Consider the following 19,613-nt stretch of genomic DNA (forward strand, 5'->3'; position numbering starts at 1 on the left):
TACATTGTGATTAAGTAGACTTTGAATAGTTTAGTAATTTTAGTCTTACTGATTCATCCTGTGGTTAGGAGGTGTTACTATTGTTGTACCGGTTTTTACCAATGACGTGGCTTCAGTAGCAGGTTTTAAATGGAGCATTTCGTAATTAGGGTGCTCAGCCAGCACGTTAGGCCTCGGTGACCTGTTCATCCCACATATTTACCCTTGGTATATAACACCTTGATACACGTGATGAAGGCGAAGTGTCATTATTGCCGATCAGATAGCACAGCAAGTAGAGAGTCTGCTGACGCAGGTTCGAATCCCGGCAGGGCTAAACTCAGCCTTTCATCTTTCCGAGGTCGATAAATGAGCACCACACACACTGTGGGTAATAATAAGCAGCGCCCAGATGCCTGAGGGTTCGTAGCTCTATGTAAATGCAAAATTATTGTTATCTGCCCTCTGCAAATAGATGGCGATTGTCTGGCATGACTAACAAGTGCGTTGTATGCATTTTATTTGCTGTGCATAGCACTTTGTTGTGAAGCATATGAAGCTCCAGTTACACACACGTCATCTATCAGTGTATGATTCGTAGTATATCTGGATTTGATTATGAAATGATGATGGCAGGTGAAACAATATCGGTTTAGGCAATGCTTAATCATTTTTTAGCATGTGCCTGTGTAGAGGCTATACATTGCATCAGTTACATGTTCTTAAATGGCATTTTATGGAAGATATACTACTTGTAATAATGTTTCATTGTTTTTTATGAAACTAATCATTTGATCTGGATGACAGGAATGTAATGCTCTTGTAAGAAGACGTTTTGGGCGGTCACACGTTGCTATCCGGCTGCAGCTGTTTTTATTCTTTACACAGTATAGTTATAGGCATTTGTGCTGAAATGCGTTGCAAACCCACCTTGGTAATTCATAAAATGTCATATGCACATTTGTAAGTTTGCCGTTTTAATCACGTGATGTGATATGTTGTATATGAGTGTTACGTGTTTATGGCAAATTCCGAAATGAAGCTTTCAGGATGACCCCAGGCGCCCTCAGCACTGGCAGGCTGGAAGTCTGCCAAATGGTTTGCGGAAGTCACCTTGTTTCCAGCGATTACTCTAGAAACTGGGTTCTAAGGGTGCATGCGTGGAAATATCTGAGAGCAAACGAATTTTACTAGTAAAATTTAAGAAAAGGTTCAGTAAGGTCAAGAATAATGAAATATCAAGGATTCCTAATTTACATGTGACCCCATCCTAGAGGAAAGTAAGGAAGAGGGCCGTGGAGGTAGTTGTGGTTAGTGGAGTCTCTGGGACCTGCACTAAATACCACTGTTGTTAGGACTCATTAAATGTTAAACTGGCTATAATGGCTCTCCTGTCGATCATCTTCAGTGCTTTCCATGCAAAGTGGTTTATAGTGAAAAGACCGAAAAAAAAAAGATTGAAAAAAAGGTCGAACCAAAAAATCTCGAAAAAAAAAATCGAATTTTGTTTCAATACGTTTTTTTTTTTAAATGGGGCGTTCCCCCACAACCCCCCTTTTTTAATTTATTTTTTGTTTTACCCCTTTTTTTTACTTACCTGACCCCAAAAATACATATAAATAAATAAATAAATAAATCGATTTTTTTTTTTGAGATTTTTTTTCTCGATATTTTTGTCATTCGATATTTTTTTTCGGCCCATTGACTGACCACCATGCAAAGTATCAGCCGGAGGGCCACTTCTGTGCTGTGAGATCCTGAGACACAGTGCTTAAAGGGGGGTGAACAATTGAGGGGTGGGACCCTAACAACAAGGGAGTCCGATACATCATGAGAGTCCATATACATGCATGTTGGGTCACTCAGCATCGTCTCAGGTGATCTTGATTGCGTACCGTCTGTATACTCTAAATAAATCTCTCTCTGGCTCAGTTTGTAAATAAATCACTGCCTGTAAATAAATGACTCTCTCACATAGTATATAAACAATAAACCGGCAAATGAATTACTCAGATTCTGTAGATAAATGACCTATGAGATAGGGGAGGGAGTTCCAAGAAAATTGATGTGTGTTCCTGGCTGCTTTCAATACAATAATTTTGAGAACATAGGAGTGACCACAGTGATTCAAGCATGTAGCTCTTCTAAACGCATAAAGTACACCCAGTTTGGTACTCAATTCATGGTCCCAGCACTCGCCTTCAAAATAAAATGTATCACATGCCATAAATACTAATTTAAACAGCATTTATTTATTTATTTATTTATTGTGCATTTGTAAGGCGCTTATACATCCAAGAAAGCAGTGTACGAGGGAGAGCAATGCCTACTCACAAAGCCTCAAGGAAAAGGAGCAAAAGCAGTGGGCCTGGAGACCGGAAGCCTTGGCAAACTTTGCAAAAAACTAGCCACCAAAATCAGCATCATGTCAGCCTCAGTGTAAACCTACGGGAATCGGCAAACAACAGACAATAAATCAACTGACCCTAGGATCCTGGAATACCTGAGGTTTCAGCCACCTCACTTCACCAAGCGATGTAAACATGGGGGTTTATGGCCTCCTTTGTTTACAAGAGACATGGTTACTTAACAGTCCAACTTTAGATGGCTTTGAGATTGCCTCCTCGCCCGCAGTAAAAGGCCAAAAGGGACAACCATCTTCAGGGCTGCTCACAGCGATTCGTTCTGGAAGTTGCCTACAACTCGATAACATCCTCCTGCCTGACACATTTATACTGGCCATCATGGCATCTTGAAAACCGACAACAGCCCTAAATGAAGGAACCAAAACGGACCTGATCCTCATTTTAAACACCTACTGGAACATGAAAGCGCAAGAGACAGGAAATTCCTGAGAAATATCGAATCAATTATAGACAAGACAAATATAGGAATCAACATCGATCACATCATAATATGCAGTGATCTGATCGTCACATGCTGTGACTTCGGGACAGAAGGAGGAATAGATCGAAAAAGAAACCAGGAGAAGAACACAATTCACGAGTCAAAAAAAGCAGGTCCTGCCCAAAGAGGGACTCAGTGGACTAATCTTATGGACTCTATAGATCTTCACAATCTACACTGCGCAAAGCACCCAAATAAACCATACGTCCCTACCTGGGAACATGAAGATTTGGAGGCAACAATTGATCACATTTACGTGTCAAAAAGATTACTGTCACTGATATCATCATTTGAGGTCAAGAGAACAACAAATATCGCCCACAACATTTTAGTCACTTCATGGGCAGTACCAACATCCTTGATGGGACAACAAATGGAAACCTCAACTGAAATCTCCAATCATGGTAAGCGACTATGGTTAACAAAAACCCCAATAAAACAAATAACCAAACGATACCACACGGCAAAGCATGGAAACGAAAGACAACTTGGGGCAGATAAGGTTGACGATTGTCCCTTGCTATTTCCATATCAACAACCATGGAAAAAGCAAAACAACAATACAAAGCAACACCTACATAAAAGAACCCACTTTGGTGTCAAAAAGGAAAGACATGCGACAAAAAATAAGACGTGCAAAAATCACTCCAATTGTGGAAAACTGGGAAATAGCAAAACAATCATCCAAGGCATACAAACACTGGATAAAATCCTTCAGAATATCTCTATACCAAGAAGATTCAGAATCCGTGCTCTGCGGGAAACAATCAAAAGATTTTGGGTCTCTAATAGACTCATCTGCCAAATTCGCTCAGGACGCCCTGCTAAACAATGTAGGGAAAAAAAAATGGGTGACACACTTTACAGACCTTTTTAAGAAATCATGGGTTGATTCAAACACCCCCCAACCAACCTCATCAAAAACTTGGGACGTTGAGTATGACAAAGTCTCGATCTTAACAAAAATTGCCAAGCTATTATATTCAAGAGCGCCGGGTCCCGACGGGATCACAAATATGGACCTTAAAAAAAACAGTATATTGGGCACACTCGATCGCTGAGATAATTAACACCTGCGTCATGTCACATTCAATCCCAGAATCATGGAAAACGGCAAATGTGGACCCAATTTTTTAAAAAGGGCAACAAAGGGTACCCAGGAAATTACCGTCCAATAGCCTTGGACGTCTTTGGTAAACTCTTTGGGTCCTTATTATTGGACAAATTCGAAGCCTGGGTTAAGTCCTCGAAGAGCACAGACCCCTTCCAATCTGGCTTTGTTAAGAAGTTGGGAACCTCAGCAAACATCATGCTTTTAATCAAATTAAAAGCAAAAATCTTGGCGGGGAGTCCGAGAGTGTTCCTGCTCTTTGTAGATCTAGTCCAGACGTTCAACCGGGTTAACCGGGAAAAACTGTGGGCAAAGTTGACAAATTGGAAGTGCCCCTCCAAAATCGTGTATCCCAACAAAGAGATGTATATTGGAACATCAGTGCGAGTACGACTTAGTGGCGCAGGACGCCTTTCTGAAGAAATCGTGACCGCCAGAGGGGTGAAGCAAGGATGCCCTTTGGCGCCGGCTTTGTATAACTCATACACAAGTGATTTCATGGTCAAAGAAAGAACTATACGATCTTTTCCACCAAAGCTGGGAAACGAGAAAGTCAGCCGCCTAGTATACGCGGATGACATTATTCTACTCGATCAGAACGCGATCTGTCTTCAGCGTATATTGGATTGCCTGCTTGCATACCTGAAGGAGAACGACTTAGAACTCAACACAGGCAAAACAAACATCATGGTCCTTGAGAAATCTTGAAAGTGCAACGAAAAACATCAGTAGTACATCGTGGGAGAACAACTAGAGAAAGTTAAGAGTTTCAAATAACTGAGCATAACTATAAATGGTAGCCCTCAAGAATCAGCAATGCAGGAAACTCTTTGCGCTACAATCAAGAGCCTAACATCACAAACAATGGTAATGGACAAAACATTTGGTCGCTTCTCTTTGAAGCCGGTGATCAGTTTTTACAAGGCCAAAGCGTTACCAGCAATCTCCTACAGAGCAGAGGCAATGCCCCTCATTCCTGAAACGATCTGGATAAAACTCGAGGGATACTATTGGCGGAAAGTGTTAAACCTGCCTCCTTCCACCCCAATGGCCTCTATCAGAAGAGAGCTGAGCTTGGTGTCCTTCAAAGCCACAGTTGATCTAAACGGCTTGTTTAGAAAAATTCAAGCTGTTCCTCGACCAAAAATCTTTGAGATAATTCACTCGGAAATGGAATGTGGCAAAAACCAAATTCTGTACCAATGGGTAAAAAAGAACTTAACATTATTGCAAGAGATTGGAAGCACTGAGGAGGAACTCGAAAAAAACCCTACGAAAACCAAAAAATTATTAAAAGAGTGGGTTTGGATTCAAACTGCTGTAGGCAGCATCCAAGAACAAATTAACCATGCACCTACCATGTAACACACAAAAAAGTGCATGTAACCATGGAATATGTGCTAAAATTCCCAAACAGGAAACTCAGGACAACGTTCTTGAGGGCACGTCTGAACTTACTGAAAACAAACGAGATCTTGATGATGAGAGGAAGATCGAAGCATAACAACTGTTGATATAGTGATAGTAAGGACAAAGTGGAAATGATAAGACACTTACTGTTGTCATGTACAGGAACAACTTCAAAGAGACTCGCAGATATGGGACACCTTTTCAAGGACTTACAGAGTTACGAAGAGGAGTCATAGTGGAGCCGTTTGATGAATGGCAAAAGCACAAAATACGTGATTGCACAATTTTTTCAGAATATGGGTTTGGAGTCAGCCAAGGAAACCCAATTCTGTTAACTTGGAAAATGGTTGACATGGTTTGCAAACGATAATGTTGGAAGAGACGACCAGACTTGAAGATATTAGAAACTTAATTCTTTTACAAATTGTACACTCCAAAACCTCAAGATCGGAGAGCCTAGGCGTTTTTTTTTTCTTGCAAAAATTGTAAATGCAATTGAGTCAAGTAAATAAAAAATAAAAAAATGTGTGCTTCAAAGCGCCCAGAGGGCAACGGGGAGGGAACATGGGAGTGGAAGGCCAATATAATAACAATGAGAAAGAGAGAGGGGTTCCTACTAGGCCTGGTGACCATTCAGATGTGCAAGTGCACTGATTCTGAGTCTGAGGCTTGGGCGGCCTGCTTGAGCAGGCGATACATTGTTTTAGGAGATTATTGGTGGTGGAGCCCTGGCTTCGGAATAGCTTTGTAGACCACCAGTGCACCACCCCACCAAGTCCTGACCATCTTCATCTTTTTAACATTACCGCAGGTGTTTCCTATCTATCCACTCAAAGCAGTGGCCTCCGGGGCCGTGTCTCCACTTGGCTGTCTGGAGACTTTGGCAGAAAATGTGCTCCTTTTCTGCTGCTAATGTTGACCACATGTCGAGATCTTTCTACACAGTGGTATGTGGTGGCTATTTACCTTCAGTGCAAGGACACACACATCCACAAAACAGCAGTGATATATCGGTTGTAGCACACAGCATGTTGATCCCTGGCATTTGCAAAGCATACTTATATTAATTTCTAAGGTAAGTTACTTTTACTGTTAGCCGCTAATTGTTAGAACTAAAACTGAGCTATAAAATACACATTTGCACATACTAAAATCTCCTTTTTTACTTCTTGCCACAATTTAAAGATGATATTTTCTTTTTTATACATAAAACCTATTCTGGCACCCAAGAACCAAGCCACTGAGACAACAGCGCGGGAAAGAGGATTTCCTTCCTTCCACACACCAGCGCTTGCTTGCGGCCATTGCTGTTTCTGCGTAAAATGTGATGGCCCGAATTGTAAGCATTGCAAGAGTGGGGGGCCGAGCCACAAACAAAAAGTCCTGCTACTTTCCCCCCAAATGCAGTGCGCGCAATTCCATATGGTCTCTTTCGTGCCCCCGAGCCGTCCACCCCCGCCCCAATCTGATTATTTGGTAACATTAGTGGCAGATGGCATTTTAACACATCACAAAAAAAAGAAAACTGCAGAATCATTACAGATGCAGGGAACTCATCTATTAGAGCTCTGTCCAGACGCTCTGTGGGTAAAATACATGCAAACCTCCTAATTTGCATATGGATTGCACCAACAGAAGTGACTTCACAGAAAAGGAAATTTCAAGGAATATCATCTGTCTTTGCTACTTGGCGGCATCATAGAAGTGACTTTAGAATAAGTTACCATAAGCAAGCCAAGTGGCAAATGACTTTGTGGTGCAAAATACCTTAATTGCACTATTCTTATATATGGAGCAACTCTATAGTCAGGATTTTTTTTTTTTAAATAACAGCATGATATATTAACATAAGCTCTGAAGTGAATTACTTACAGAGCTGCAGATAAGACAGTGGGCATCATTACGAGTATGGAGGCAGCCATGCCCTTCAGAAGGGCATGGCTGCCTCCATACCGGGTTCCAGGTCCGGGTCCCGTGAAAGGGGACTTACCTGGCCATTCCGACCTTGGAGAACCCGGTAAATCCCTTTCGCGGGACCCGGACCCAGCACTTCCCCATTCCCATTTCACCCCCCATAGGGCTCAATGGAAATGGGGAGGGTGCTAACAACGGGCCCTTTCATAACAGGCCCGTTGTTAGCGCCCTCTACTGCTAGCGGGTCCTGCTAAGCACGCCTGGTTTTACCAGATGTCCTTAGCGGGTCCCGCTGCAGACCTCGGAATAGGGCGGCTCGGAATGAACGGGCCGGAACCTTAATGGCCCCCTTCATTCCGTGGCCGCCTGCCTAGTAATGAGTCCCAGTGTGATTAAATGATCTGTCCAGGATCACACACTTTGGTTAAATGGTGAAACTGGAATCTTCACAGGTTTAGTTGATATATTTATTAAGGTTTTGCATTTCATGTGCTTCAAATAATACTTTATTTATAGCAGTGCCTTTTAAGCAAAGCACATTACACAATAAATATTTTCATAATTAATGTTACACTATATACATCATCATAGAAATATGTCGAGCAATAAGAGGATGGCTTTAGTATTATTCTTCCCATCCCATTGTGCATGCAATGTCACAATAGCATCATGCAGAGCAATGTGGGCCTAACAAATCTCCCTTGGGTAAAGCCATAGTCATTATTTCATAAAGCATGCAACATTATGCACCCTTCTCACTTCTGATCACTCCCTCCCATTCACATTTTAAAGGGACTAAAGTCCCTGCTAATAGTTGCCCCCCCTCCGATCAGTGCCTAATGGCTCACATTCGAAGGCTCTGTTTACACAGAGCAACGTGAGAGCCGCTCTGCTGCCTGGAGCTCCTTGCCAGGGGTGGACTGGGAACTAAAAGAGGCCCTGGAAATAATTACTCTGGACCAAAAGAGGCCCTGGAAATAATGTTAAAAGTGGCCCCATATGACACATTTTCTGCAAGCCCAATGCTGTTCCTATGAACACACAAAAAGAGGCCCAGGGTGCAGAGGCCCACCGCGAAATTTCCAGAGTTCCCTATAGGCCAGTCCACCCCTGCTCCTTGCGGCTTTGTCCTGGCAGCGGGACACCTCTGCCGTTCAGAAAGGATAAGGTCTCCTGCTGCCAGGACAATGCACGTGCTGAGCAGGAATTGCTCAGCACACATTGTCCTGCCAGCGGGACACCTTTCCCGTTGGGCACCCTCATTGAGGTGCCCAACGGGAGAGGTGTCCCACTGGCAAAAGTCCCTCTCAGGCTCTCAAAAGAGCCAGTGAGGGGGACAGCATATGCCTGATTTATGCCTTATAACAGCCCTAACTAGAGTTACTAATGCAGGTAAGGCACTGCGCTAGCGTTTTATTTGCAAAGCCCTGGTTATGCATGTAAAAAAAAGAGTTATAATGCCACATCTATGAGGTGTCATTACCCTCTGCTGCACACGTTTTACCTTCATAAGAAAGGCATTTCCCATACAGCAGCAGCAGCAGCACATTTTCTAATTTACAGAAAGCCCAAGGACACTTTCGTAAATGAGAAAAGTGGTGAACTTTTCAGATGCTGCACACATTTCTCCCACTACAATAGATTTCAGCAACTTTTGCCGCTGAAAATCACACCAAATCCCCTTCTACTGTTCGCCCATCTCAGAATGGTGGTGCTGGAAAATGTCGGGGAGAATGTTGGCTTTCCACACTACTTTTCTCACAAGCTCAGAATTGGGCCTTCAGAAGTCCATGTATAATTAGAAGAGTGGTGTTGCATTGGAGAACATCACTTTTCCTAAAAGCACCATATTCTGTGAAAGAAAGAATGGGGTGTGTGGACATCAAAGCCCCATGTTAGGGAGAATTCATAGAAATGTTCTAATTCCCTTTTACCTTAGAGACCCCCAGCTCTTTTTCTGGACTTTAGGACTTTTAATTTCTAACCTGGAGAGAGTGAGCCCCTTTCCTCACCCTCTCATGTATTTTTATTGTGATTTGGACTGTGTGTTTCATTTGACTTTGGAGTCTGACAAACTCCATAGACATCATGTTTACATTGGGACACACAGCACCTTCAGTGCAGGCTCACAGGGAAGTCCCTTAGATTCCCCAAAGATTTAAATAACTTCTCTTGGTGATACTACTGTTTCCAAGATCAGTGAAGTGAAATTGACTTTACTTACATTTTGTAACTTTCTAGACCCAGCATATACTATTTTACCATAGGGTGCGGGAGGGGTTACTTAGTATCCCCTTTGTCTGTTTCTCATGTAACAGTTTTTATGTTACCCTTTCTACAATAGATGGCTGATGCCAGTGCTTTACTTTTTAATACCATTTTGTGTTTTTACCGCAGGCTGCGTTCGCAGCTGCAGTAAAGCACCTATGGGTGCCCATTTTGTCAAATGGTCCGGTCTTCTTTTTTCAACATTTCTTATTGGAACGGTCCTTCTTCAGATATACTCTGTGCGCCAAACTAGATGTGGTCCCTTTGTTCGTTTTGTCTTTGTCAGGATTCACGAGTGAAGCCCGCCTCTGGCTCCAGTGTGTCTGGCAGGGGCAGGAAGTGAGGGAGGTGCCCGGAACTCCCTGTGCTTAATCCCCTTGGTTACAGGAATGCACCCAAAGGTGATTGGCCGGGTGGCTGTCTGGCAAGGACAGCCACCCTGCTGTGTGATTGACAGCTAGGCTGGAATGAATGGGAGAAACCTGCATAAAAGGCGAGGCTTTTTGGCTTGGAAAGCAGAGTTGACCACTGGACGAAGGAATCCGAGGAAGAACTTGGAAGAGATGCTTGCTGCAACTCCTGGACAGTCCGTTTGCCGAGTGAAGCCCTGTTGCTGTGTTGAAGCTCCAAATTCGCCTCAACTAGAGAAGCTCTGCAAAGATTACTTCTACCCTTGAGTTGGTGGGACCAATCAACTCCAAAGTAAACCCGTCTGGACATCCACTCGGAGGTGGCTGTACTTCCACTACTGCTGCTGGAACCGAAGAGCCAGTGAGAGGAACACCAGATTGTGTGCATTGCTTTTAAGTCGGACCCTAGCGCCTTAAGCAGGACTGACCAAGCCTGAGCCACCTCAACAGAGTGCTGGACCCCAGATGCAAGGAAAGTCCAGAGTGGTAACCGAGAACTGCAGTGTCACTATTTGCTGTCAGACGCGAGGAGCTGAAACAATGAAAGGACCGCTGATTCGAAGTTTGCCCATTGCTGCCGCTGACATTCCCATTACAGAGCAGGAGTCCCCAGACATCCTCCCTCTTGTCCCCACGACTGAGGCCCAGGAACAACAGGATCTGCAGAGCTGTACAGAAACAGAGGCCAGCTGGAACCATTTCTTCTAACCAGAGGTAATGTAAAGTCTAAGAGAACTTACCTCTTGTTGTATAGTCTTGCTTGCTCTCAGTTGAGACCTGTCTTGGTTACCTTGCAGAGTTGCTTTAGCTTCGCCCCTCGCACTAAAAACATTGTGAAGACTTTTTACCTACCTGCAAAGATCTTCAGCTGCCCTAGACATTGTGCAATTAACATTGGCTGTCCTGGCTCCCTGAGAGACTCTTCTTTACCTCTGACTTTGTGCTTTGGCCTTTCCTGCAGGAAAGGGTTAATTTTACTCTGCATCGGAAGGTTTCAATAGTACTTACCAGTTTGTGAATTATTTGTTAACCTTTGTTTTATTCCTCTCTTCTATCTTTTAGGCCTAACTCAGTATTGCTCTAAATGTACCAGTGATAAGTCAATGTCCACAGTGTCCTAGCTATTTAAGTCACCTGTGGGTGTAGGAAGGGTCTGTGTGCCACCCCAATGGGTATCATCTGATTTAGAGAAACAGAGTTTGTTTTGAAGTTTATTATAAGTGTCACATATATTGCTCCCTTCTGAAGAAGGTTTATACAATTGACTGTAAAATAATAAAATAATTGTTTTATCAAGAAACCTTGATTGTAAGAGTTTATTTGAATAACTGTTACTGTGAAACTCTGTGTCACAACATTACTGCTCACATTGACCCCTCTTGAGATAGGCCTGGTTGCTCAGCCACACTACCAACCTGTGTAGTTCAGACATATACCAAAGGTTGGGTCCATATTGCCAGAAGGTCAGGGTTGTTGTACTGCACCCAAAGGGTACTGCATACAATCTTGCCTAACATCCCCGCTCTGGCATGCCCCTGATTTATGGCTTGACAACGGCCCCAGTGACCATCAGTAATGCAGGGCAGACTCCTTGTAAACATGAAGAGCCTGGTTCTGAGGATCGGGCACAGTTAGAAAATTGTTGTTCATTGGAGGAAGGACACTTTCCGAAATTGCACCAGATTAGATTTAAATCCAAAAGTGGCAAATTGTTTATAATCAGCTAATGCGTGTGAATGCTGCTCTTTACGGCTTTGCAACCCTATGGCCAACAATCATAAATGCATGGAGGTAGCTGTGAGGGTATTCTGCCTTTTCAACTAATTAACTCTGATGTAAAAAGGAGCTAAGCACAGGCCCCCTGGGATGTGTCGTTAGTGGAAAAGAACAGACAGGCTTCATCCAAAATTATCATCATTTTTCACCTGACATACCTTTCCTTGTCATATGTTGAAAAGAGAGATGGCATCTTATCACAACCCATTATGGAAGGAACTACCCTCATGCTGATGCTGTGTATTCTAGGCTAGAGCACGGCTTTATCATTTGGAACCCCCCCTGCAACTCCTACTGCTGAAAACCGTGGTTTTATGGACTACTGTTGAATTCCTTTTTGACATTGTGTTTGATCTTGTTGCATGTAGTTACTACATTTAGGATTAGTCTTTTGTTAACTTTGGATTTGGAGTCTCATTATGTTCACCTAAGTCATAGGGTCAGGTTTTGTGGTTGGGTAGCTCACCATTACTCCATAGGGGCTGTAGGTTCTAGCCCCTGTTATCCTCTGGGCATCAATGTCTTTAATGGAGCCACAAGCTTGGTATTGTGTTCAGTGATTGGATGGTTTCCTCAAGGTTGACCTCTAAACCATAGAGATGAGAGTTCTTGTCAGCATAGTCATACCATCCTGGGATTTCAGTTATCTTTATTAAATCATCTATGGGAGAAAGGGCTGCAGTTTAGGGGTATATAGCTTAGTGGTTACAGAGTTTCAATACAAGGCAGTGTTCTATGATGAGCAGGACAGGATCAAGCCCAGAGACATGATGTCACCATTGTGAGCATCCAGACAACTTACATGGATTTTCAGTGGAAGCATTTGCATGGCTGCCTTCGGTTGTGGTTCTGTCTGGGAAATATGCCTTTGGCGTTGACGCTGTGATTGGCATGGCCTGGAAGCAGGACGATTACAGACACGCTCGCATGAATTGCACTAGGCTGCAAAGTAGCCACACATAGCTTTTGAGTAACTCTTCACCTTCCCTCTAAAATGTTACACTTATTTGGAAGAGGCAAACTAGTATGGACCCAGTGCTAACTTACCCAGAAGCATGCTACGCAGCGGTCCTGCACAACTGCACTTCATGGCCTCACCCTGGATGTTTCACCAGAAGTGGTGAGGACACAGAAACATCAATGACCTGCTATTTGCTGAAGGTGAAACCAAAATGTAGACTCTCAGAAATAGACCATGAACAATGACTAGGCCTAAATCAGGGATCTGAAAACTATGGCTCGCCAGATGTTTGACTATGACTCCAGTGATTCATCCCCATTGACTCTGCTGGATAGGGCAGATGGGAGTAGTAGCCAAACACACCTGGAGAGCCAGAGGTTGCAGAACCTTGGCCTAAAGAGACAAAATGCAAGGGGTGAAGATATTGCTGGTTTTGTATGTATGCTCTGGTCTGCGGAACACCCACATTCGATGATTAATTAAACAGCCACTAATCCACACACACACACACACACACTCTCTCTCTCTCTCTCTCTCTCTCACACACAGGACAACATTCTACAGCAAGACTCCAACATTCTCACATCTCATCCATTCACAGATAAGCACTTTACAACATATCTCCTCAGACACACACACATAAACAAATCTACTTCACAACACATCTCCTTTTCTCACAAAAACACAACGAACATTCACACAGCAACTTGCACCTTTTAAAGAGGGTGTGCTACTCTAAAAACATCATGGGGTTCACCCCACAGCCAACTTAGGAACACTGCTGGCTCAGGCGCGACCAAACCATCCTCCAATGGAGGTGGGACCTCTCTCTTCACCTCTCTGTAAATCACTATCCCACCTAGGATACATGGCGGCAGGCACTACCTCCCCATGACAACTTTTAGGGAACCCTCCCACTTGTAATAAATGGTTCTTGGCGCGACCTAACCATTACCACCTTGTAGAGGCGTGACCTATTACTGAATATATTGGGAAACGTACTACTCCCACACATATATATAAATATATATATATATATGAGTGCAGGTGTGACCTCAGCCCCTTAACCATTGCTGAGGCATGACCTCGTATAACATCTTCTTTGGGCATAACCCCTACTTCACATCCCTACTTTAATCGGACACCCAGATTCTCAATTTGGGAGGCACGACCTGCCTTTATTTGAGAATATTAGGCACAACCTCAACTTAAACATTCGAGGACACACAACTCTTGCACATTTGCTGACATAATCACTCTGATCTCTCTGTCATCCTTGGTACATTTCAGATCACTTAGCGCTATACTTCCATCCTTACCAAGAATGATCTACACGTTCAAATTATTGCAATTTGGTTTGGTTTTGCTAGGACCAAACAAAAACATGCATGGTGAAAAGTCATGTCGTAGTGCTAAAAGTCTTTGTTGTATTGCACAACATAAACCCTGCAATGCCTCAAAAAGAATTATCTCTAGCCCACTTACACTGGCTCAAACATCTTGCCGTACCAGGCATACATCACGCACATACAATTGTCTAGCAAGACAATATCTCATTTCTATAAAGTCCATAAATGTCCATTAGTAATCTACAGATGCCTGCAAAGCCTCAAAATCATTATCACTAACTCACACACACAGGCTCTTCCATTTTGCCACTCCTGGCATACTTCATGCTCTTCACTTAAACACACTTAACACAATTGGGCCTCATTACAAGATTGCCGGTCCGGATACAATGGTACCGGCAAGCTTACCGGTACCGCTGTATCCGGACCGGCAAACTCTGAGTTATGCCGCGGGTTACTTTCATTCTGTCAGGTCTCACCTGGCAGAATGAAAGGCACCTGCGAGCGCAGCAAGCCTGTAGCACCTGTAATGAACCGTGCGAGTGCTACGGGCATCCCCATTCCCTTTGAGTCCTATGGGGCTCAAATGGGAATCGGGATATACCGGCTCCGGCACCCGCAAAAGGGCAATTACCGGGTCTGGTGGGGCCAGAATACCCTGGTAAATGCCCATTCACGGGTGCCGGATTTTTTTGCCTGTTTGGAGGTAGCCTTACCGGTTTTACTGGCAAGGCTACCTCCAACCTTGTAATGAGGCCCAATGACTGTATTTCTAAAAAGTCCATAAAAGTCCATAGATGCCTGCAAATCCTTAAAAAGTTATATCCTTTATTGCAGCATACGTTAATCATCAATTCAGCCAACTACTTCAACATGCCGCTCTAGCACACATACCTTGCATGCATGACAATTCTAACCAGAACAGTGACCTCTCATTAACCATGTTAAACATTGTGAAAACAAATTTTTAAACAAAAGGATACTGCAGATGTAATATCACCCAATAACTTAATGTTCTTCTTCAGAGTTATGCTCCATTAACGTGCTCAGCACTTCACTGCTTCATATCACCCCTCGCAAAAAAATTGCTTCTGTTCCCTAACCATTTCTCTGTGCTCCTGACGCTGTCCTGCTAGCCCCTTGTGGCTGCCATACAACTCCCAGCATCCTCTGAAACGCTGATCGGGGATCTCTTTGCCAGCCGCAACTCCATTAAATACACCGGCTGGTATGTGTCTTTTGATACTTGATGCTGCATCCACCCTTGCACTGGGCTTTACTCCCTTCATATTCACGATTGCTCTTTAGAGACTGCGCTGGGGAAACCTCTTTGTTCAGCAACCCCTTTGATACTTCTCTGGAGTGCCTCTTCTTCTTCTTCACTGGTGCCGAGGCCAAGCACTGGGGTCTTCTTTCACTACACTTCCCCCTGCATTTTGCCCCTGCTTATACTTCTCCACTTTGGGACTTTCTTCGCTTTTGGGGCATCCATTCACCTTTGGGGCTTAACTTCACTTCCCCCAGTGTTATTCTTAGAGTTCTCCTACAACATTCTTCTGAGCCTAGCTTTAACATCTTTCTTCTTGGGCTCTTAACACTCAGCTTGTTTCCTTTTAATGTCTCTTGCCTGTTTCAAACGCACATTCTTATGTTTTCTCAGTTAACATGTTGCGCAGGGGACATCTATTATCACTCCCCCATTTATTTCTGTGCCTTTCTATGCTGGCATTTCTCTTGGGTTCTGCGCAGACACTAATGGATTCTGCATTTGTTAAGCTGGGTTTTTCCTCCCCCTGCATATCGCACTGGGTGATCACTACCCTTACTTTGTGCTTTTCTTTCTCATCTTTGTTCCCTGGGTGAAGGGACTTACTTCATTTTATCCTTGGGGGGTAGTGGTTTGTCTTCTCATCTTGCAGCTCCCCCTCAGCAGACTGTTTCTTCTTTACTTTCAGCACGCTTGCTCTTTGTTTCAGTTTCCTCGTCCTCATTGATGTAAAGCAGCCGGGGTACGCTTTGCAGCTCAAACACTTATGCTTTATTCTCAGTTACATAGATAGTAACATTGGAGGACACCACTGGGTCCCATCACCCAGGTAGGCCCAGCTCCAACTGGCATAGGCTGGACCCTTCACACACACTCACAGGACAACATTCTACAGCAAGACTCCAACATTCTCACATCTCATCCATTCACAGATAAACACTTTACAACATATCTCCCTCTCTTACTTCAGAGACACACACACATAAACAAATCTACTTCACAACAGTAACATAAACACTGGCACTCTGGAATGACTGCTTTACACAGTCCATAGAGTTGCTTCACCACTCTTTGTGTTTTTTGTTTGTTTTTGACATGTGAGCGCCCTGAGACCTTTGGGTAAGTGTTGTGCTATACAAGAATGTATTTAGTTAGTTAGTTAGTATGCACAGCCAATAAAATGCCAATCTTTGATTTCCTCCCTCTAGCCCGCCCACAATCCTACCCATTTATCTTGCAGTACACAGTGATCATACAAATGGCAAAAGGTTTATGGTAATAAGACCCAACATCAAAAACCATATGGCCTCCATGATGACTCCGCACAAGGGCAGATTGTAGCTCTAACATAAGATTGTCCAGTTAGCTGGACACATGTTTCGCTTGCCTGATGTATTTATAGGGCATGTTTTAAGTTACTTAACTACCTGCCTATATATCTTCTGTTCACAGGGAACATGAAACAGGATGCATTAGCACAAGAGGAGCAACGATTCCTGAAGCTCCAAGAAAATGTGTGTGACTATACCGGTAACTGTCTGCTCGTTATCAAGACCTGTTCAAGACGAAGCTACTCAAGTTCATACATGATCCAATTTAGCTATCATCTCCACACCAGAGCAAAAATGGGCCACGCCCTCTGTCCAGTGGGCATGTAATGAACAGGGTGGACTGAGAAGCAATAGAGGCTCTGGAAATAATGTTCAAAGTGGCCCCATATTACACATTCTGAGCAAGCCCAATCCTTTTCCTATGAGAAATACCTGCACAAAAGAGGACCAAGGTGCAGAGGCCTACCGGGAAATCTCCAGAGTTCCCGATAGGCCAGTCCAACCCTGGTAATGAAGAATGGAAAAGGGCCATGAGAAGTTGAGTGCTTGTGGCATGACTCAACCAGCTTTCCTGGCTTGCCCTTTGTCATTGTTTGTTACATGTGGTTTAAATAGGTGTGTGGTGAAAGGTGGCCGAGACTGACAAAGCCCCTGGAGTAGGACGCCACCCACCTATGCGAAAGAGAGTCGGCAGTCCAGGGTGTAGTGAAGGCAGAGACTCACAGTAGAGATATCTTAGCAGATTATCACACACAGAGAGAACAGTGCAACTTGTTAAACATACCTGGGAGGAAGAATGCAAGGGGGCATGTTTGAAGGACTCTGGGGTAAAGAGACAGTAAATCTTGCTTCAGCACTTGTTAAGTGAAGTATACAAGGATGCTAATGCACACCTGGAACCTGAATGCATCCTGACAAAAAGTGAATAACCAAATGTTGCAGGTTTTTGAGCGATTAAGAAAAGCAAAACAAAAGAAATGAGCAGGTTATTCATAATTTTGTCTGAAAGATTCAGTCGAATAGCATGACCAGAGAATTGACTTTGTGGCAAGCTCTTTTTCAGAGTTTTAGTTCTAAATAGAAAATATAATGACCAATCATTAAGTATAAATGTGGCATTTAAGCTATGTAGATATGAAGGATAATATACAGAGGGGGTTGTTTGTGCCACATGACCACGTTGTGGAATGAAACAAAACTCAGGAGTACAGGAAAGCTCACTTAAATATCTGTTTTGACTTAATATGAGAGTCCTTGGCATAATGTATGGGGCACGGGCGCCGGTAGGCGGGGTAGACTATATCCCCGTCATATCTGTCGAATCACATTGGTAAAATTCCCCTCCATCCTTCCCATAGTCCTTCTTTCATCTAAAATCGGTGTAATACCTGCATATTTGCCCGCCCCCTTCTGAAATATCTGGTTATAAAATTTAAAATGTAATACAAGTGTATTGCACACTATTGAATTTCTTCTTTTACATTTGCTATACTAATGAGGCGACATAATGTACATTCTGTAATGTGTAATCAACTTTATTATTATTTAGACTAAATGGGGCTGATTCAGAAGGGAAAAGGAACACTTACATCTACTTTAGATTTGCCAATTGCAGGTTAGTAAAATGTACCAAATTCACATAAAAAAGCAAAATGCAATTTACTCACATTCCTATAAACTTTGCACTGGTGCAAACATACATTCGAAGTGCATGTTTTCTGCACTAGGGAATGTTTGCTCCAGTGCTTATACCATAAAAAACTACACAATGTTTTCAATTATGGCCCCAATATTTTTTGCAAGTGGGCAAAACTTGCCCTGGTGCTAAAACGGTGCAACTTTTCTGTAATCTGGACATTGATTTGAACCCTGTACAACCACATTGGGCCCATTGCTACAGTTTCTAGGCTGCTATGCACCATTACAAGTCTGCTTCATTTGCTCCCTACATTTTTTAAAAAATAATAATAATCTGGAATTGGCTCTACTACAGAAAAACTGTTAGAATTAATTGATGGACATTCTCAATCCTGTAACAAGCATCAATTGGCAAGCAGATTTCGTATTGGCAGTCCAGTGTGTCAAAGCTCTATGGGCTTCATTACAAGTATGGCGTTAAGTGCTAAAATTGGCAGTAAATCCATTACCGCCAATTTTACCACTATGCCAAATTATGAAGTTGGGCCTGGAGTGGAAGATTTACTCGAGAAAATCCTGGAGGTAAATTCTCCCACTCACTGCTGAAAAATTAGCAGAATCAGTGGAATTACTGCAGTGTTCATTCTGTCAAAACAGCCAATTTGAGTCCAATGGACTAAAGGAAAATGGGGATTTACAACGCAACTTGTAATCCAGCGGTAATTCCCCCGGACCACCTGGCGATAACGGTAATTCAGTTGGGCAGTATTCTGGCAGATTTACCAACAGGATACCACCCAAATCATAATGAGGCCCATAAATATGTCACGATTAGACATGAAAAAAGGGACAGAGGCAGTACGATTATTTCTGGATATGCAGTCAGGATAATCTTTCTCATACACAGAAATATTGTGTGTCACTATTTAATTCATCTTTGAAAATAAGGTATTTCTCTTAAATGATCATTAATTGCATGGCATGGAGGCCTCCGGTTATGCATCCATGCTTCTCTTTATTCATTCAGCAGTATGAATACTGAACGCAATTGGATTGGTACATTTCCCATAATGACTCCCACCTCCCACCAATTACTGAGCACCTCTGTACATAAGAACCTTGTCTCCTTTAGCCACATCTCTTTTCTTCCTCTGAATCACACACGTTAAGTTTGTTTGTCTTTAATACTAAATTGAAAGTCATTATTATGAGCATGCCGGTCTGAAAAAAAGGGCCAGTAACAATGGTTACCGGTCCCTTTTCTGGACCGGCAAACTCTGAGTCTGCCAATA

The 19,613-nt window shown here is 43.1% G+C and overlaps 1 protein-coding gene across 1 annotated transcript in view; it reads left to right on the forward strand.

The window, feature by feature from the left end:
• The window catches only part of LOC138521181 (CD209 antigen-like protein C), a 307,261-nt gene that overhangs the window by 139,936 nt on the left and 147,712 nt on the right, over positions 1-19,613 (forward strand). The window contains exon 3 of the mRNA XM_069633806.1: positions 16,805-16,882. Coding sequence (XP_069489907.1) covers positions 16,805-16,882 — 78 coding nt within the window. The remainder of the gene's footprint in view (positions 1-16,804; positions 16,883-19,613) is intronic.

The sequence above is a fragment of the Ambystoma mexicanum genome, chromosome 1q, assembly GCF_040938575.1.
Source record: "Ambystoma mexicanum isolate Mex_15411 chromosome 1q, UKY_AmexF1_1, whole genome shotgun sequence".
Taxonomy (NCBI): domain Eukaryota; kingdom Metazoa; phylum Chordata; class Amphibia; order Caudata; family Ambystomatidae; genus Ambystoma; species Ambystoma mexicanum.